Raw genomic sequence first — 22,393 nt, 5'->3', positions numbered from 1 at the left:
TCAAGATTGAATACTTTAAAGGCATTATTAATATCAATGGCTGAGGTAAAAATTTCACCACCAGCAGATTTCACTGAGGGAATGGTAGAAAGAGACTCTCTCTGCTTTATATATCTAGCCAAAAGCTTCCCTGCTTTGTCCCCCGACTCAAAGTATGACTGTCTTGCCCTGAATAACCAAAACTCCACTTTCTGCGACAAAATAGTATTATATCTGTATTTCAATCGGGTCAATTCAGATAACATATGGTGCTTCAGCTCGGCCTCTGCACTTTCAATATTTCCTTCCAACTCCACGAGTTCTCATGCTTTGGATTTTTTGATGAATGAGGCATACTGTATGATCCGACCCCAAAGAACCGCCTTAAGTGCCTCCCAAGCCACGCCCACAGAGGATACCAAGGACCAGTTGGTCTCCATATAAACACTGATTTCAGTGGAAATCAGGATTTTGCAAAAGGGACACATTAAGGCACCAACTATATGATTTATTTTTCTTTATATGTGGCAACACCTCTAAACTCCAAGACTAAGATGTTTCCAACTGAGCAATCAACAACAGATGAAATGAGGGATTTGGATATATATAAAAAAAATCTATTCTAGAATAAATCTTATGGACTTATGAAAAAAATGTATAGTCCCTACCAGATGGGTTCAAAAGTCTCCAAATATCTGTAAGACCAAGATTTTTACACATCCTGTGAAGCGTCAATGTTGCTCTAGGAGGCTTGCACACTTTTGCTTCACTATGATCAAGGACTGAGTCCATCAAATGATTAAAGTCTCCTCCCAAATTTATATCATGAGGAGTGCCAGCGGCTTGCAACATCCATTCAAGATCTATAAAAAAGCTCTGATCATAAGCGTTAGGTGTGTAAATATTAGCCAAAATCAGACTCTGCCTCTGAATTTCTGCTAAAACAATAATGACTCTTCCTAATTTATCATTAAACTGTTTGAGAAATTTGAACTATACAGGTGCATCTCAATAAATTAGAATGTCGTGGAAAAGTTCATTTATTTCAGTAATTCAACTCAAATTGTGAAACTCGTGTATTAAATAAATTCAATGCACGCAGACTGAAGTAGTTTAAGTCTTTGGTTCTTTTAATTGTGATGATTTTGGCTCACATTTAACAAAAACCCACCAATTCACTATCTCAAAAATTTAGAATATGGTGACATGCCAATCAGCTAATCAACTCAAAACACCTGCAAAGGTTTCCTGAGCCTTCAAAATGGTCTCTCAGTTTGGTTCACTAGGCTACACAATCATGGGGAAGACTGCTGATCTGACAGTTGTCCAGAAGACAATCATTGACACCCTTCACAAGGAGGGTAAGCCACAAACATTCATTGCCAAAGAAGCTGGCTGTTCACAGAGTGCTGTATCCAAGCATGTTAACAGAAAGTTGAGTGGAAGGAAAAAGTGTGGAAGAAAAAGATACACAACCAACCGAGAGAACCGCAGCCATATGATTGTCAAGCAAAATCGATTCAAGAATTTGGGTGAACTTCACAAGTAATGGACTGAGGCTGGGGTCAAGGCATCAAGAGCCACCACACACAGACGTGTCAAGGAATTTGGCTACAGTTGTCATATTCCTCTTGTTAAGCCACTCCTGAACCACAGACAATGTCAGAGGCGTCTTACCTGGGCTAAGGAGAAGAAGAACTGGACTGTTGCCCAGTGGTCCAAAGTCCTCTTTTCAGATGAGAGCAAATTTTGTATTTCATTTGGAAACCAAGGTCCTAGAGTCTGGAGGAAGGGTGGAGAAGCTCATAGCCCAAGTTGCTTGAAGTCCAGTGTTAAGTTTCCACAGTCTGTGATGATCTGGGGTGCAATGTCATCTGCTGGTGTTGGTCCATTGTGTTTTTTGAAAACCAAAGTCACTGCACCTGTTTACCAAGACATTTTGGAGCACTTCATGCTTCCTTCTGCTGACCAGCTTTTTAAAGATGCTGATTTCATTTTCCAGCAGGATTTGGCACCTGCCCACACTGCCAAAAGCACCAAAAGTTGGTTAAATGACCATGGTGTTGGTGTGCTTGACTGGCCAGCAAACTCACCAGACCTGAACCCCATAGAGAATCTATGGGGTATTGTCAAGAGGAAAATGAGAAACAAGAGACCAAAAAATGCAGATGAGCTGAAGGCCACTGTCAAAGAAACCTGGGCTTCCATACCACCTCAGCAGTGCCACAAACTGATCACCTCCATGCCATGCCGAATTGAGGCAGTAATTAAAGCAAAAGGAGCCCCTCCCAAGTATTGAGTACATATACAGTAAATGAACATACTTTCCAGAAGGCCAAAAATTCACTAAAAATGTTTTTTTTTATTGGTCTTATGATGTATTCTAATTTGTTGAGATAGTGAATTGGTGGGTTTTTGTTAAATGTGAGCCAAAATCATCACAATTAAAAGAACCAAAGACTTAAACTACTTCAGTCTGTGTGCATTGAATTTATTTAATACATGAGTTTCACAATTTGAGTTGAATTACTGAAATAAATGAACTTTTCCATGACATTCTAATTTATTGAGATGCACCTGTAAATGTTTATTTACCAATATAATGACTCCCTTGCTCTTAAGAAAACATGTCCACCCCATATCTTCCCAAATTTTTCAGCTTCCTGCGGGGAAAGATGTGTTTCTTGAAGAAACACTATATCATATTTCTTACGTTTAAGAAAAGAAATAACCTTCCTTCTTTTTATGGGGTGCCCCAACCCATTCACATTCCATGTGTAGAGAGATAGTACACTCATACCAACATTCAACATTTTGATATAATAAATTGTGTGAAGACCACATTTCAACATCAATGCAACAATAAAACCCCGAACTTCCCCCGAACAAAACAAACAGAAAAAAGAAAAACGTACGCATTAACCCCACGCACGAAAGCGCCAACCGTTGCTCGGATTGCTCAATTTTGCCTCACAAATTTGTAAGGCAAAATTACATAACATCAAATATTTTGTAAAACAAACCCCAGCCAATAGGCAGAATAAACACAAAGAATGTGTAGACTCATTCACAGAACTGTCTCGAAGGTGTGTTCCTTCACAAAACAAATTCCAACCAATATAAAGCCGTTCAGTTTCCTCGGACAGACAAACAAATCTTCAGTGAGCCAGCTGATGAGTGCAGCAGATGACATTATCATTCCAATGTCTCAAGAAAATACTCCACAAATCACACTCCAGCCAACAAGAGGCATAAGCACAAGGAACTGACAGATTCATCCATAACTGTCCAGAAGTAATGTTATTTAACAAAACAAGCTCCAACCGCTAGGCGGAACCAGCACAAAAGGAAACGAAACACGCATCCCGGTTCCTCGGATGGTCAAGATTCAATTAACTCGGAGGCCGCATAAAAGTATATCCCATGATTTACACAGTCCGCCAACTTTATAAAAGACATCCTTTGTGTGGGCATGTAGATATTTTGCAGTCATCCGTAGTGTCTATTCTCAATCTGTCTGGGAACTTCATTGTAAAAGTGATCTTCTGTCAATGCAAAAGTTTCTTTAAGGAAAAGTGTTAATCCACAAAACAAAACAAACTCCAACCACTCGGCGGAGCCAACGCAAAAAGAAACAAAAATGGTGCCCAGCTTCCTCCGAAAGCCAGAGTATGTACAGTGAGTCAATCCACTCACAAGAAAAACATCCAATGGTTACTCACCCATTGTTTCAATAAAAGACATCGCCTGATTGGGACATGTAAATACTTTGCTGCCGTCCTTGGTGTTTATTCTCAGTCTGGCTGGAAACATCAGAGCAAAAGTGATCTTCCGCTGACGTAAGAGTTTCTTGCATTCCTTAAACCGATAGCGTTTCTCTCTTGTCGAGTTCGCAAAGTCCGGGAACAAGAAAATATTGTAATTCTTCCAAGAAAGCTTTCCTTTGCTCCTCGCCTGGCGCAACACGAGATCTTTATCGGATGATTTCAAAAATTTGGCCAGAATCGATCGGGGCCTTCCTCCCTCAGCAGATCTGTGAGCTGGGACTCTGTGAGCTCGCTCGATTTCCAGCTTGTGGCCTGTTATGTTGAGCAGACTCGGGAAAAGCTTGTCTAGGAATTTCACCATATCTCTGCCCTCCTCATGCTCAGGAATTCCAACAATTCGAATGTTATTCCTGCGGCTTCTATTCTCAAGATCTTCAAGCTTTTCAAGAACACGTTCCAAATCAACTTTGGTCGCGGGCGGATTAGTGGCTAATTCCCTCTCTGATGACTCCAAATAATCGATTCATTTTTCAACATCTGTCACGCTTGTGACTAGCTCAGATAATTTTTTTTCCATCGCCGTAATCGATTGACATATTACAATGATATGATGATATCCTCCAAGTCCGCAGGTACCTTCGTCAACATCACCGACATGTTGGACAGTTGACGCTGGATTCCTTCTCCTGCCGTGCCATCCAAATCAAGTCCCCAGTCCACAGGCCTGTCTGGGCTTTCATCTTGAACCTGTAAGTGTCTTTTAATGTCTCCAGAGCCCGAGGATTTTGACTTCTTTGCCATGTTTACCTCGAACAGTAAATGTGTAACTGGGTGTATCGAATTTCACCAGATTATATCATGAAAATAATTTAAAAAATTAGCAAAGTGCACAGAGCTGTCTGTCACATGTCTGCCCTTTGCATGTCATCACCGTACTCCTCCATTTTTGGCATTGTTTACTTTTGATATATTTGAAGGTCACAGTATTTAGATGTCAGACATCTCAAATCTTTAGCAGTGAAAAGACTACGAGACTTTATGCCCTTGTCTAAAGTAGGCATACACATAGCTCTGTCCAAACATCTAATCCTTTATCTTATCTCCACTGTCGCAGACAAATTGTGCATGGTTACATTCCGACAGTATAGGATTACCGTGTTACAAGTAAGTTACCTTTGTTTCCAAGTGGTGGTTCGGTTACTGTATTTTGGCACCTGGAGCTGAAAGCCAGTCAGTCATTGACAGGCAGTCAGTTGAACTTTGTTGATACGATCTGTCAGCACAATACATTATTCATGAACTCCAACACCACATGAGACTTAAGTACAACTAAGAGAACTGGACCTTGGTGCATTCTCACACAGAAAACAAACGGCTAATTCCTTCTTTTCAACACTGGTCAGCCTTGGAGATAATAAGTTCTACAAGACAAATAGAAAAGGTAAATTAATGCAGCAAGGCAGACAGTATGTATTTATAAACACAAAGCTTTTAAAGAGTTATAACACAAGAACTGAAGAATAAATTGGTCTATTCTAATCATACACCAGAATGTACTTTCACACATTTGGAAACAACCTTGTAGCTTATTTAAGGAAGTTTTATCTAGAGGACTGAGTATTAAAAAGACAGTTTCCTTGCAAACATTGACATCTGAGACAGAGAATAGGGTTACACTGAACAATACATAGAGTAAAAAGCAGGAATAAGAAAGGTAAAAACTCCAAACACTTAAGGGGATGCATGATGATACATTTTTCACTCCTTCACACATTAATATTTATTAATTTGACAGATACTTTAATCTAAAGCGACTTAAAAAAGAGGAATACAACATAAGTGATTCATCTTAAGGAGACAGTGAAAGTGTTCCATTACAAAGTTTCAATTGCATCAGAAAAATACCATCCAAGACATATTAGTGCAACAAGAATATATATATATATATATATATATATATATATATATATATATATAAAATATTTTTATGAGTGTATGGTCAAGTGCTCACATATCCCCTTTGTTAATTTTTTTCACGTCAACATGATAAAGAGATCTGTAACATCAAAGCTCTGCACGGGAGCACAGTGTTCCACAATCACTGATACCATTCCTGAAAATTAGCAACACTGAATCACAAATAGGTCAGAAGATAACAACGAAAATATTTGTAAAAATGACATTTATGTCTGTAAAAATAGATTTTACTAAAAACAAGACGCTTGTGGATCAGCCTAAAATGACTGAAATAAGATTCCAAATCAGAACAGAATTCATATACCTTTGATCCTTTAAGCAACAAAAGCGAAAATGAAAATAACCATTTGTGCATGACCAAAGATGGGTCATAATACATTCAAGACTTAGACGGATTGCACTGTGAAATCGGCAACAATAGGCCGAAATATCGTTCTGTGCTTACAGAAATTCGAACCACTACTCCCAGTGGCAGAAGCTGGAAGTACTGTTGAAAGTATGGGCACGTGTGAGCTCCAGTTTCCTTGTGAAATATCGAGTGGCGCCAAAATTAGTTGTATTTTTAGTTGTAAATGACATAATACAGTCAACAGAAATGCATATTTTATTAACTATATGCCCTAAACCAAATCCATGCTCACCAATGGTCACCATTGTTTATGTGAAGGTGATTATTGCCTGTTTTCCATGGGTCCAAAACCCATGTCTCTGAACACCAGAGGGAAAAGGTGAACACATAAATGACAGCAGAGTGACTTCTGGCAAAACAAGCAACAGCGCCGAGAGGGATCTCTCTTTTAAAAGTTCTTTCAGCCAATGGAATCACTTTGTGATCCAAGGGGGCATTACTTGTAGTGGGCGTGCCGCTAAGTGGGTGTTCCTTGTCATCTTCCAGGATGCAGACAGATGCACTTGACAGCGACCCCTGGTGACAAGATGTGGGTGTGGCAAGCAACTTTTTGCAAATGACAAATGACATTCAGGAGCGATTACCAATGGGATTGAAGTCAGTGGAGCTGATGTCATCCATATCCTATGAGATATTGGAGCGAGTGGAGGCAAGACGGAGAAGTTAAGTTACTATGAACCATCTCACTATTTTCTATGATTTGTCTGTAACCACATACATGTTTAAAATAAAAAAGATGCATGTAAAAAACTGTCTCCATTTTGAGTGAGTTTGATATATGCATTGACAGATGCATGTTATGATGGCAAAGAGCACTGCTGTAGGTTATATAAAAGCACTTCACCTTACAGGTTTATTTTTTAGAGACAAGAGAATTGATTCCTTGTTAAATTAGAGTGTTATCTTAGTTTTACCAGCAGTACATGTTATCTGTGATCAGATTTTCAAAAGCTGTGGCCAGTTGTGCAGTTCACCAATAACGTTGAAGCGACAGCAGTCGGAACACCCACTAGCAAAATACAGTTCACAGACTGGTGACATCAAGCGAAAATGTCGCTGATAATGTGAACGGGGCTTAATTCAGCAGAATGGGTCGATTTCAGGGTACAGGAACATTCACAAGCAACATGCTGAAATCCCATAGAGTACATTCTTGAGGATGCAGGACTGGGCAGAAATTTGCAGGAAAGTGCCTCATCACCATATAAATGGATTATATTCCTCAGAATTACATTCCTCAAATAGACTGATGGCACAATATAATACATCAATGCAGCGATTCACAGAAATTTCTAATTAGCCATTAAGCCTTGCAGAGCAGTGAGAGAGATGCTGGCCAGGGCACCAAACAGCCTCTGCCACATCCACTGACAAGTCTGATGGACCACACATGTTCTTTGCAGTGGCTGATGCTAAAATCAGACACAAAGAAGTTTAAACTGTGCAGAATCCTGCGCTTTTGAAGTGGAGGTATGATATACCTTCCTGATTGCAATCTTCAGATCACTTGGATAATGTTACACACGTTCCTACTTCTATTTATTTGTTTATTTATTTTGCCAGATGAATTGTGCTGTGGTAGTGCTCCCTGATATAAGTAGCATAGTTACCATATATGGTAATCGACATGGTACCATTGTAATACCATGGTGTTTTGGACATGTACCATGGCATTCTTTGAAGAACCTTGGAGTACCGTGAAAATAACATGGTATATGAATGTTGAAATCATTCAGTACCATGGTTTATATCAAAGTGCCATGGTGAGATGTTCTCTCTTTGAATCAATATTTCACTTTGCAGGATTACTTTTCTGATCCTTGCCACTTCACTGCCATTTGGTAAAGCATTACATGGTACAAAACTGCATGGACATTTCTTTTAAATACTGTCAGGATCTCACAAAATTTTACACATTCCAACTCGAACGAATGTAATCTTTGTGTTTATACAGAATTTTGAAACTCAGCCAAAATGAAAGAAAAACATGCCTGGCTTCAGATTTAAATGGCGATGAGGAGTACTATCCTCTATGAACTACAAAGCCATCACAAACAATGCAGAAAACCTTTTTCAAACATTACACCCTCTCTTTCATTCACACAATCCATTTAAGCTGACCACAGTCCTTTCTTTGTGATTACAACTCACATTTATGGACAGCAATAATCAAAAAGTAAACATATTAATAATTACCATGCTCAATGCATCATACTGCCAAAGTTTATAAACCACAGACACGTAACCACAGCGACAGCAAGATAGTAGGGGAAATGCCAGGATAATACAGTATGTCAAAAGGTGCATTTTACCATAGTGTGAAATATGGAAAAATAGAATTGTATGTACCATTTTTGCTGTCTTTGCAGGATGCATTCATGTTTGTCCCCATTGAGTTAGAAATTTTAAGTCTGTATATCTTTCAGCTCCGACAGTTGTAATGGTTCAGCTATGTTTTTATTTTATTTTATTTTATCTTTTTTTTTTTTTTTTGGTCTTGTTCATTTCTTTTCCCTTTCTTTCTTTTCTCTCTACTGTTTATGAAAACATACTGAAATAGGCATGTTAATACTAGTATAAAAACTATACATGTTAATAATAATATTTTTGTATGTGGTGAAAAATACAATAAATTATTGCTTTAAAAAACTGCATTCTAGATAGTTAGTTAAAAAAACTTGTGAGATATAAGACAAAAAGTGTTGCTGTTGTTACCAGACAGTGTTGATATACAGTCTGTCACAGAGCTCACACTCTCACGCTCTCTCTTTCCCCTGAACTGTGTGTTTGTGTGTGAAAGAAAGGGTGGGGGAGGGCTTTGGGTGGGGCTGTCAATTGAGAACTGTGAAGCTCTTTCCGGGGCCCATGATTGAGCAATCCAGTTTGACCTTGTAAAGATCACAACACTAGAACCATGTATAGCATATGAAAGATCAAAGCCATTTGTGTAAAAAAAAAAAAAAAAAAGATGATATCTAAAAGAGGAGCATCTGCTTGTTTAAGGTATGAACTGTAAAAAAAAAAAAATCTGTTAATTAAAACATTCTAGGTCAAATTGTGCTTCCAAGAGAGTAATATGTCCATGTTCTATATAACAGAATGATTAATGATACCAGTGAGGTGGATGTGCTTAACAGGTTTCAACAGATGTTTACTCCCACTGTGACTGCAAAAAAGAAAAAGTGGAACAACCTTTTACTGTCCATTATTATCCTAGTTCATCCAAAAAAATGAATAAATTCTGTAATGTACTAACCCTCATGACATTTCACACCCGTATGACTTAATTTTTCTATTGCAGAACACAAAAGGAGATGCTAGGGCCTGTTCACACCAAGACCAATTTTTGGTGCGATATGTTCATTCCGAATGAGCTTTTGAATAGGAACAATGGATTCCCACGGCACTATTCACACCAGGTCCGACAAATTGTCTGCCGAAAATCCACCGTTTTTTTTTTTACGGAGAGCAGTCTGATTTTTTTTTTCTTCTAACTTTGATGAAAACTGACTGACCATTGACAGAAGAGCTTTTGTCATTTTTTCAGAGTCTCTGCAGCTGCACAATCCAGCACGCTGGTGGCGCTAATCAACTGGCGAACACAGTATTCCTGTAACGGTGCTCTTTTTCTCACCACACACAAGAAACTCTGAATTCAATACAAATATGCAATAATTAAATAAAGACAATGAGGATATCTTCTTTTATATTATTTTTAATGTTATGCATAATATTTGAAACTATACTATTTGTTTTACTTAATGTACATTATTCCACATATATTTACATCAATCTACCTTATGTTATATTATCCAGGAATTAAAAAAGAGAAGCTGGGTTTGAGAGTTATTTGGAATATACTCTTATACTCTTATTTTAAATACATACATAAATATGAAGACAGAAGACACGGGATGAATGCAACAGTGCTTTTTACTCATCTCACTCACACAAAAAACATATATTTATATTCCTTAAAATGCATCAAAAACATGGAAAGAACATAATGAAATAGTGATGCCAAATTAGGTAAATTAATGCCTTAACTGTGTTAAACATATTAACCTCATGCATTAATAGCTGAATGCTTAAAGATCCATGCACTAGAATAAATGTGTTTTTCATTTTATTTGTTTAATTCATGGTGTGAAAAGACCCTTTGTTGGCAGTTTTTCTCGCAAATTTGTTGTGAATAGGCCTTTTGCCAGAATGTTAGGCACTGACAGCCTCAGTACCCAATTACTCTCATTGTATCGAAAAAAAAAAAACAGCCCGATCTCATGAAAATAGATTCACTGTGGCTTTATTTTTGTAAAATTATGTGACATGGTTCGTCAGTTTCGAGGTAAAATGTACACTGTGTGGCGCTAAAAGCAAGTTAAATATTCTCCCAAACAGATGAATTTTAGGTGAATGCTTTATCGAAAGTAAAAGTATATAGATGTCATTAGATAGTAGGGTGTGAGTAACAGGTCGAAAAGTGTTTACGAATTGATAGTCTGCCTTTTTACTGGTGATGTGTGCGAAAGGGAATAAAAGTAATTGTAGCACCTCTAGTGTCCATTTCAGCAGGAAACTGCCGCAATACATACTGTACAATAAGTCACGTAAAAACCATTAAGCAAAACTTTGGTATAGTAACACGATTCTGAGATGAGGTTGGTAAAAAGAGCACTGTCAAAATTCAAATTTTCTAATTGTAATTCAAAAATTATAATTAAAATTTTTCCTTTTATGTTCCACAGAATACAGAAAGTCATACAGGTTTAGAATGACGTGAATTTTATACAATATTGTTTTGTTGTTATTTTTTTCATTCTTCACTACCTGGTGAAGATTTTTGTTTTTCTAAAGACCCACACCCTCCTTCCCAAAAGTACAAACAAAAACTTAAAGACTAAACTCCACAGAGCCTATAGTCCAGCTTTCTAACCATACTTATCCACTGACAGAAAACCAAATGGACCATAAAGGAGTTTCTCAGTGAAAATGACAAAGTCCACATTATTATCAAACCTTTTAGTAGTATAGTGAAGGCCGATAAACCCTAGCCCAAGGACTCAAGAACAAGGATTGTAATTCCTATCTAAGGGAACATCATGACTGTAAAGTGCAGGTACCTGGCTACCACTGCCACTAGTAAAAAAACTAGTGGCAGAATGGCGGCCAACAAGAACCAAAACGTCGTGCAACATGAGTGGGTAGGCTAATCTTTTGTACAAGACGAAACCTTCACGACAGTGTACATTTCGATTAGCTGATGCAGACACAAAGCAGGTTTTTACCTGGGGGGTACAGGTGATACGCCTTTAGAGTGCTTTAGAGTACATGATACATAAAGTAAGAGTTCACTGAGTCCAAGAGGCTGAGCCACCATTAAGCTATTATTTGGTTTCAATAACTTTCATGCAACCATGAAATTGAATAGTTTGCTCAAACATTAGTAAATAATGACAGAATCTTCATTTTTGGGTAAACTACTTAATTTACTTTGATTCATACATTTGTACACTTACATCTACAGAAAATACATGATACAGTTATCTGAGTTACCGTAGACTTTGTCAGTTTGAACCAGTCTTACCATTCTCTGCTGACCTCTCTCATCAACAAGGCATTTCCATCCACAGAACTGCCGCTCATTGGATGTTTTTTGTTTTTGGCACCATTCTAGGACTGTTGTGCATGAAAATCCCAGGAGATCAGCAGTTACAGAAATACTCAAACCAACCCATATGGCACCAACAATTATGCCACAGTCCAAAACACTGAGATCACATTTTTTCCCCATTCTGATGGTTGATGTGAATATTAACTGAAGCTCCTGACCTGTATCTGCATGATATTTTGCACTGCACTGCTGCCACACGACTGGCTGATTAGATAATCGCATGGATGATTGTTGGTGCCAGATGGGCTGGTTTGAGTATTTCTGTAACTGCTGATCTCCTGGGATTTTCACATGCAACAGTCTATAGAATTTACTCCGAATGGTGCCAAAAACAAAAAACATCCAGTGAGCGGCATTTCTGTGTACGGAAATGCCTTGTTGATGAGAGATCAACAGAGAATGGCCAGAGTGGTTTGAACTAAAAAAAGACTACGGTAACTCAGATAACTGCTCTGTACAATTGTGGTGAGAAGAATAGCATCTCAGAATGCTATTCTGAGATGCAGGTTGGCGCTGTTTTGGCAGCACGAGGGGGACCTACACAATATTAGGCAGGTGGTTTTAATGTTGTGGCTGATCGTGTATAGCAAGTGATTTAACTGTCTTGTCACTCACAGGGTCGGCAGGTCCACAGAACTCACGGAAGGTTCTGGGTGCGTCGGTAGCGTTGATCTCCAGGGCCATGCAAGGTCCAGAACAAAGTTCATCCACCATATTCTGCAACACAAGCAGTCAAGAGTTAACAATTCTCCTCACTCTACCTGCTGTGCCTGTACCAATGAAAGAGCTTATTATTTGAACAGACCTTGGGAAGACATTGGAGCAGCTGGAAGACTCGGGTTACCAATCCAGCTCTTAATAAATATATAAATAAAAGGATTTCCAAGCTAACAAATGTTGCTATTGTTCTCGAGAACAGGTTATTTGCAACAAGACTAGTTTTCATCTTCTGTTAATCTGGTTTGATGAGTTGGCCTTTGCATTTGGTATGAATAACTATGTTGACTATTACGATTACTTGTATGATGGGAAGTTCCCACCAAGCACAGACCACTAAATTGCCCATGAGCCACTTTTGAAGTATCATATCAGGTTATAGTGTCCAAACATCTTTATAGGCCGATAAAAGCAATTATCTGTACTACCGGACATCGTCCAATTTTTCAAAACAGCCGATATTCAGGGTGGATTATTTCCTGTCAAAAGGGGGTGAAAAACAAACTACAATTAGCCTTCAACTTGTGCTGTGTGTGAAAGAAAATGTCTCTTGTGTGGAATTACCTTGAATAAGGAGGTGTAACTACTGTTAAAACTTTTAACTCAACTAATTTGATTATTCACCTTAATGCTAGACACAGCAAGGAATATGATGAGTTTGTTAAAGCTAAAACAGAGGCTGCTTCAGAGAAGAGGGACACACTTTAACATTTAAAAAACAGTTGATGTGAATAAAGATCATTCAAAAAATTAGGAAATGTTACCATTTTAATGTGAACCTAACAGAAGGCTTTTCAGAACTCAGTTAATGTGAGTAAAATTTTTTTATGTGATTTAATAATGTGCTTTTTGTTTCAGTGTTTTGTTTATAACTGAGACCAATTACTCTGTAGAGACATAAAGAGTAAATAATTTTTTTTTCTCTGAAGTTGTGTAATAAGTGATTTGAAATAAGGTAGCGTAAAAAGCAGAACCATCAAACAATCGTATCAATAGATGTTCTAAATAATCGGATATTGTATTACCATACAAATTTTGTCCACAATGGCATGTTAGTTTTATACAAAAAAATAAAATAAAAAAAATAAATGTGAAAAGCTGGCTGCTTTAAAAACTGTTATCTTCCATTTTTGGGCCTCCAAGACAATTTCCTACATGAATCGTATCAGATACATCCGCTATCATGTTTAGATACATTTTTGTCACTACAGAATTTTTGTTTTATTAAAAAACACATTTATGAGATCTACAAATAGGACTGGCAAAAATATTGATTTTCCAATGCATTGCAATCTTCATTTGAATGATCTCGATATTGATTCTTACATCCAAGATTGAGCTTTTACTATATGCAACACTCTACAATGCGAGTAAACTACTCGCATATGAGACCGAATTTTGCGCTATGTAACTAAAAAAGTCTGCAAATAGTCACTGGCTGGGAAATGTTTAGATTTCACTCACCAGTGATTAAGTAGTTTAGTGGCGGAGAAATTCAGCACTGAGATACTTTCACTGCGTGTTGAGAGTAAAAGTTTAGTTTGACTTGTTCCGTGTAATGTGTGTCCAAAGATGAGATCCACACAATCCATTTGTAATTGAATGTCTCAACAACATTAAAACAACAAAAAATAAACATTTAATTAGAATCAGTGTTAATCTCATCAATGAAATCACTAACGAAAACATTCATTGACAAAGGGTTTTTTGATTTCATCAGTGATAACGAAGACGAGACGAAGGCGCATCATAAGATAATTAAACGATTTAAAGCATACTATTAACGAAAATATGACAAGATAAAAATGATACTGCAAGATATTAACAGTGCAAGATATGAAAAGGAGAAGAAACATCTAAAGAATCTATATAGAACACGATATTAGATATAGATTCATCTAACCCATTAATAATTGGGGATTTCTCCACTTGAGCTGCGTGAGTTGAACACAGGCAAAATGATCTGCTTTAAAACGGGGTAAATACCTTAATCAAACGCATCCTGTTTATTAATTATTATAATCACCATAGTAGCCTATATCCACAACATATATATAACAACTTACATCTGCACAGTGAAGCAAATGAAGAGGTGAACTTGAACTAAATGACGTGCTAGTCAGAATATGCTTAATTTGCATGCGTAACTTGCGTTGTGAATACACTGTTTCCGTAAGAAACACGCTATACGCAATGTAATATCCTTTCACAGAAAATGAATGTCTTTAAAGCATTTAGTATTCAGAGTACGGTATGTAACTTCTAAAAAGTAGCTAATACTTCAGTCTATTCATTTTTATTTTAGAAGCTCAGTTTTGTTCCACAACAAGGACAGTAGGATATGAATATATATATATATATATATATATATATATATATATATATATATATGTGTGTGTGTGTGTGTGTGTGTGTGTGTGTGTTTGATACATTTAAAAAAAAATTTCCCTAAATGTTTGAATATTTGATTGAAGTTTGATCTGTTACAGTTTGACACACTTTTTTATCCATTTTGCACATCATCGCCAACTAAAAGATTTTATGACAAAAAATGTTTTGACTAAAATTGTCATTTCATCAGATTAAAACTGACTAAAACTAATGAATATGAGATGATGAAATATTGACTAATTTTAAAGGACATTTTCATCAAAAGACTAAAACTATGACTAAAACAAAAAACTGTGAAAAAATTAACACCAATTAGAATAGAATTAGAATAGTACAGATGAGCCAAATAAGCCGTTCGAATCCTCTCTGTTAAAATGCACTCATTTACAGATGCTCTTTACAAAACCGCCGGTTTTCTTAGAGACAGTACCAAATTTTATCATGTGTTCTACAAATCAATGTAAATACTTGTAAATAGTACAAATTATGCATTTAACAATAAAGATGTAACAAAATATAATATATGCAATATAATATCATATTTGTTGATTGAAATACATGGATTTGCAGATTTTTAAAAAGCTAAAATATTACTTATATTATGAAAAATAAATAAAATATATATGGTAAAATTAATATTTTCATAATGTACCTAATTAGAAGGTCCCCTGAATAATTAACAGCATTAGCTGGGAGAGATTTTTTTTTCATATGTAAGCAAAATGGACATTATAACCAAAATACACCCATAGATCATATAGGAATCGAATCTAGAGCTTGTGAATCGCAACAGAATCAGCCCTATCTACAAACATTAAAACAACAAAGGTTGCATTTGCAATTGCTTACATATATACCCACTAAAGTCATCGTCATTCAAATCATCTATTAAATTAATCATAAACTATTAAAAACCCATGAGTAATTGACAAGTGTAAGGTTATCGTTGCAGAAAGGCTTCCCCATTTCAGCCAAAATCATTATCAGAGGGTATATAATCACAACCTCTGGTACCCAAGAAGTATATGTCCTTCCTTATGTTACATGCAGTACTTGTGGGATAATGAAAACAAGGAATATACATTTAAGTTTAAGAAAATACTTACTTTTGTATTTTCCATAAAGAACATTTTACAAGATAGCTGCAAGCAGTGTTGACAGGCCCAAGCACCATGGGTCCATTTCCACCAGGTGACTTTCAGAAAAAAATGCATGGTGGTCGCATGCATTTTGCATTTGACATTATTCTAAACAATTTTGAAGGAATTTGGGTAAACATAAGAGGACTATTTTAAAGTCTGTTTTAAGAGCCAGACTTCCTGCTGCCAGGTGGTGGCGCTATGACTGTGACCCAAAATAGTAACATCCATGTGATTAGCCCCCAAGACTAAACATACATCTCAATTTTGATCTAAATCACACATTGCACACAGAAGATATAAATCACTTCCTGTTTCCCATTTTTCGCCATTAATTAAATGCCTCACCATGGCAACACCGTTCGATATATCAAAAATCTATTCACAATTTAACATCTTCAATGTCTCAGCATAATGTTGTCTAAATGTGGTGACAGTCTCATGAATCCCCTAGGAGAAGTATTTAAAAGTTCAGAGACTGCAATATTCAAAAAATCCAAAATGGCTGACTTCCTGTTGGGCAGAGATAATAATTATAATTATGAAAGTTGTCCAGCTTGATGAGAACTATATATGTACCAATTTTAGTGACTGTAGGTGAAAATGTGGGTGCTACAGTGGCCATCTTACATGCCCATTTTAAAGGAGGTGCTACAGAGCTCCCCCTACATGCACATGTGTGAACTTTCACCCAGCCCTCTTGTGTGTGCATAATTTCATGAAATTTTAAGCATGCCAAGTGCCTCAAAAACACCCAAATATAGGAAGAAAGGAACAATAACAATTAATGCATTGCCATGGAAACAGTATTTAAGATCTCAAATATTCCTTTACAATTTTACATCAGCAGTGTTTTGGCATTATTCTAAAGAATTTTGAATCAATTAATGTAAACATAAGAGGGCTATTTTAAAGTCTGTTAAAAGTGCCATACTTCCTGCTGCCAATTGGTGGCACTATGACCGTGACCCATAATAGCTGCATCAATGTGATCAGCCCTCATTACCAAACATACAGCTGAATTTTAATCAAAATCACACAATGCATACAGAAGATACAAGGTACTTCTTGTTTTCCATTTTTCACCATAAATTTTCTGCTTCGCCATGGTGACACCATTCAAAATATCAAAAATCTGTTTGCAATTTAGCATCTACAATGTCTTGGCATGATGTTCCACAAATTTGTTGCCAGTCACATGAATACCCTAGGAGGAGAATTTAAAAGTTCAGAGACAGCAATTTTCAGAAAATCCAAAATGGCCAACTTCCTGTTGGGTGTAGCTAATGACTGCAAGTATGAAAGTTGTTCGGCTTTATGAGAACTATATATGTACCGATTTTGGTGACTGTAGGTGAAAATGGGGGGTGAATTTTCATCAAAATCATACAATGCACACAGGAAATATAAGGAACTTCCTGTTTCTTCATTTGCACAATTTTGGTGCCAGTCACCTGAATCCCCTAGGAGGAGTATTCAAAAGTTTAAAAAAAAAAAAAGCACATTCAATCCAAAATGTCTGACTTCCTGTTGGGTGGAGCTAATGACTGTAATTTTAAAAGTTGTCCGGCTTGATGAGAAAAATATATGTAGCAAGTTTGGTGACCGTAGAAGAAACTGACCCCACCACTTTTGTCAAAAGGTTGCGCTACTGAGCTCCCCAACCATGCCCATGTGTTAATTTTTGCCCAGGCCTAATGGCCGACAACTCTGATGTGTGTGCAAAATATCATGAAAATTCATGCATGCCAAGTACCTCAAAAACATGTGAATTTACATAAAAAGGAATAATAACATTTAATGCATTGCCATGGCAACACTGTGTAAACTATCAAGAATCCCTTCAGAATTTTAAATCTGCACTGTCTTGAGATTATTCTAAAAATATTTGAAGCGATTCAGGTAAACATAAGAGGGATATTCCAAAGTGTGTTTAACACGCCACACTTCCGTGACCTACAATAACCACATCAATGTGATCAGCCCACAAGGCCAAACATTTGGCTCAATATTGATGTAAATCACACGATGCACGCAGAAGATATGAGACGCTTCCTTTTTCCATTTTTTGACATTACTTTATCATGTCGCCATGGCAACACCGTTCGATGTATCAAAAATCCATTCGCAATTTAGCATCGTCAATGTCTTGGCATGATGATGCCCACATTTAGTACCTGTAACATGGAATCTCAAGGAAGAGTATTTCAAATTCCAGAGCATGCATTTTTCAAACAATCCAAAATGGCCAATTTACTGTTGGGCAGAGAATATGACTGTCAGCGCAAACATTGTCTGGCTTGATGAGATCTATATGTGTACAAAGTTTGGTGATGGTAGCTCAAAAGGGATGTGCTACAGAGCCCCCCAAACATGCCCATCTTCTAGGTGGCGCTACAGATCCCCCTCCACACTTTCAGTGCTTGGGCCCTAATAATCCTTAGAAGAACAATAAGGCCTCTGCACTTTCAGTGCCTGGGCCCTAATAATCCTTAGAAGAACAATATGGCCTCCACACTTTCAGTGCTTGGGCCCTAATAATCCTTAAAGACAATAGGGCCTCTGCACTTTCAGTGCTTGGGACGTAATAATAATCCTTTGAAGAACAATAGGGCCTCTGCACTTTCAGTGCTTGGACCCTAATAATAATAATAATAATAATAATAATAATAATAATAATCCTTAGAATAACAATAGGGCCTCTGCACTTTCAGTGATTGGGCCCTAATAATAATAATAATAATAATAATAATAATAATCCTTAGAAGAACAATAGGGCCTCTGCACTTTCAGTGCTTGGGCCCTAATTATGCATTTATAGGTTCATACTTGAAGTTAAAGTCAGATGTCAGGTTACTATGAAATTACTACTATAGGCCTTGTCATAAATTACATAATGAGATCAGCTGGGGCACTGAGTGGTAAAACGGCAACATGTTGCTAGGTACATCACGTTACATTGGGAAGATCAGTGGTCTCTATAATCTAATTCCACAGAATTGTCACATTATCTAAAAAGTCGCTTTAATGAAAAGAGAAAAAGGACCTGTATAATTAAGCCATTTTTAATTGCTCTTTGTACTAAACTGTGCTAAAGTATCAAGATAAGATCTGCTTGGCACTATTGGTGTGTGTTCCAGCAGCCAGAGTAAGACAACTAAATCACTTTACTAAAGAGAGTATTTTTGCAGAACCAAATCATTGGTTCCCACTCTCTTATTAGCAAAGAAATTATCAGCTTAATTATCAATAATATTTGTAATACTTGTTGGCTTGTGCAGACCTTTGCATTTATACCGCATAGCTCAGAAATAGAGGCATGCTCAGTAGAGTGTGCTATTTTGGCACCTTGCACCTGCACAGAGCTGTCTGTGTTTTGGTGAATGTGAGGCAATCGGTATGTTAATGAGACCGTTTTCATGGCAACAGACAAGGTTCTGTAAATCAAAATAGCCTCTGGCCTTAAATACCCAGAACTTAAAATGGCTCATTTTTGGTCTAAAAGATTTGTGTGGACGCTATCTGAATAAGATATTGCTATTTGGCTGAAACTGAAAGGCAAGAGAGCAGTTTATAGAAGCTAAATGGTAAACAGTAATGTAAAAGTTGTTCTTGTGAACCAAAATTCCTCATACTGTGATGTAAGCCTGAGCCCAGGATGGGGAAATTGCCTTGAAGCAACCATTTATATATTTTATATGACCTGCCTGTGACTTTGCTTTAGAAAGACAGGTGCACATGAAGTTACGACATAGCTGAATGGTTCCATCAATCAATGCTTCGGTGACTACGCCTTCTTCTCTAAATGAATAATTAAACATAACTGAAATCTCATCTGAGCTGCAAAAGGCAACATAATTGAACAGGAACTGTGAAAAGTAACATCAGTTAAACAGCAATTAAACAGTACAGTATATAACATTCATGTTTTAAGATTGTTTTTTCTTTATTTTTTTGACGCCATAGAAAATAACAACCTATACTTACAGTATATTCTGCTACAACTCCTTTATAAACTTCTAAAAACTCTTCAGCATTGGCTCGATCCATGTTAAACTGCAGAATAATGGAAAACCCAATCAAAATTTGAATATGGAATAAAAACATACACAAAACAATACTCATTATCCATATCTAAAAATCCAAGTAAAATTAGTAGTCTACTGTTATGAATAAAAATGTAGTAAAAATAAAATCTTGTTTAATAAGTAAAAATGATGATACTATATCACCACTACTGATTCGGTCATTAACAGTCTCCTTTTCACAAAAAATATCAATGTTTTAAAACCACTTTTCTGTATAGTCAATGCAAATTTGGAGTGTTATCCAACAAATTAGAGATAAAGTCTAAAATTTCCAGGACAGCTCATTCCAACACTTCTTTATCACTGTCTGATATTCTTTTTATAGAGCATTTTATAGATGCAGTCCTGGCCATACATGCTTTCTAAAAGTAACAAAACCTTCATTGATCCACTCTAGCCCAGGGGCATCCTCTGTACACTATTTTCAGAAGGGTCATATGTCCGAGCTGCAGCCCTGTAACTGGTCAGCAGAGGACTCATTTGGAGTTGTGGGAGGCCAATGATCTAGTCACTGATTGCATGGTCGATGGCGGGGTCAGGTTACACCAAAGGGAAAAAAAACAATTGTGTTTGCTCTGGTTCGTATGATTTAATTCTCAGGAAAAGAGAGACTATCTGTTCTTTTTACTGCCCTACATGTTATAGGATAATTTGCTCAATCAAAAAACATAAAATGTTCATAAAATATATATGTATTTCATGCCTGATATGTTCATATAATTATTGTTTGCATCTAAACAAAAAAAAAAAAAATTCAAAAAAATAAACGTCCTCTCACTTTCAACAAACTTAACATGTGTAAATATTTGTATGAACATAAAAAGATTCAACAACTAAGACATAAACTGAACAAGTTTCACAGACATGTGACTAACAGAAATGGAATAATGTGTCCCTAAACAAAGGGGGGTCAAAATCAAAAGTAACAGTCAGTATCTGGTGTGGCCACCAGCTGCTTTAAGTACTTCAGTGCATCTCCTCCTCATGGACTGCACCAGATTTGCCAGTTCTTGCAAAGCTGCATTCATCAAAGATGAGCAGGGACCCTGGGCATCTTTCTTTTGGTGTTTTTCAGAGTCAGTAGAAAGGTCTCTTTAATGTCCTAAGTTTTTATAACTGTGACCTTAATTGCCTACCGTTTGTAAGCTGTTAGTGTCTTAACAACCGTTCCACAGGTGTATGTTCATTAATTGTTTATGGTTCATTGAACAAGCATGAAAAACATTGTTTAAACCCTTTACAATAAAGATCTGTAAAGATATTTGGTTTTTACAAAATTATCTTTAAAATACAGTGTCCTTAAAAAGGGAAGTATCTTTTTTGCTGAGTTTATCTGTAACGTTTAAAGAAATAGTTCACCAAAAAAATGACAGTTGTGACCATTTTCTTATCCTCAAGTTTTTCCCAAACTATTCGACTTTCTCAGTCACCATTCACTTTCATTGAATCTTTTTTCCATACGATGAACGTCAATGGTGACCGAGGCAGTCATTCTGCCTTAATCTCCTTTTGTTTTCCAAAGAAGAAAGAAAGCCCTATGGATTTGGAATGACACGAGGGTGAGTAAATGATGACACAATTTTCACTTTGGGGTGAACCATACCTATTACTGTAATCACTAAGCAACATCAGTGGCTAAAACTGAATCATTGTGTAATTCAAATTTTCCTAAAACACTTACCATTTGTAGGGCAGAGATCTCAAATCCATTTTCTGTTATTGACTTAAGGATCTTTCCTGTCAATGCTGTAAAAAACATGAAATGAAAGATGCATTTGAAATGGTAAAAAAAAAAAAAGAAAAAAAAAGAGGTATAGGTATATAATGCAGGTATAGACTATCAAATTAAAACAGTAAAAAAAGGCAAACAGAAAGCAATGGCATATATAAATGAGACACAAAATATCAACACAGATAAAAGGCCTAAAATAAGGGAGGCAAAAATAGCACTCAGATTAAAACAAATGAAAATGCCAAATTGAGATTTATACTAATGTCACCCTGTACTGTCATGAATGCAATTATTTGGCCTCTCTAGAACATACACAGAACACTAAATGCAAGAAAAAGTCAAAATTCCAACACAGTCATATGATAATTTCTAATAATTCATACAACATGAAGGTATAATATGATACGTACGACTTTTATTTTTTATATAAACACCAACCAACTCCAACCATTTAACAATGTCAAATCTATACAATACATGCATAACATTTTTACTAACCTCCTATCCAACACTTTCTTTTAAT

At 36.6% G+C, this 22,393-nt stretch overlaps 1 protein-coding gene across 2 annotated transcripts in view; it reads right to left on the bottom strand.

Annotated features, from left to right (window-relative positions):
* Window positions 1-22,393, bottom strand: part of LOC127446362 (nucleoside diphosphate kinase 7-like) — a 72,473-nt gene that overhangs the window by 23,006 nt on the left and 27,074 nt on the right. For both annotated transcript variants that reach the window (XM_051707250.1, XM_051707252.1), the window contains exons 8-10: window positions 21,820-21,884; window positions 20,038-20,106; window positions 12,419-12,520 (exon numbers count right to left, since the gene is read on the bottom strand). In XM_051707250.1, coding sequence (XP_051563210.1) covers window positions 12,419-12,520; window positions 20,038-20,106; window positions 21,820-21,884 — 236 coding nt within the window. The remainder of the gene's footprint in view (window positions 1-12,418; window positions 12,521-20,037; window positions 20,107-21,819; window positions 21,885-22,393) is intronic.

The sequence above is a fragment of the Myxocyprinus asiaticus genome, chromosome 9 (genome assembly GCF_019703515.2).
Source record: "Myxocyprinus asiaticus isolate MX2 ecotype Aquarium Trade chromosome 9, UBuf_Myxa_2, whole genome shotgun sequence".
Classification (NCBI taxonomy): Eukaryota; Metazoa; Chordata; class Actinopteri; order Cypriniformes; family Catostomidae; genus Myxocyprinus; species Myxocyprinus asiaticus.
The sequence above is the reverse complement of the archived record's forward strand: the minus strand, read 5'-3'. Positions and strand labels throughout refer to the sequence as shown.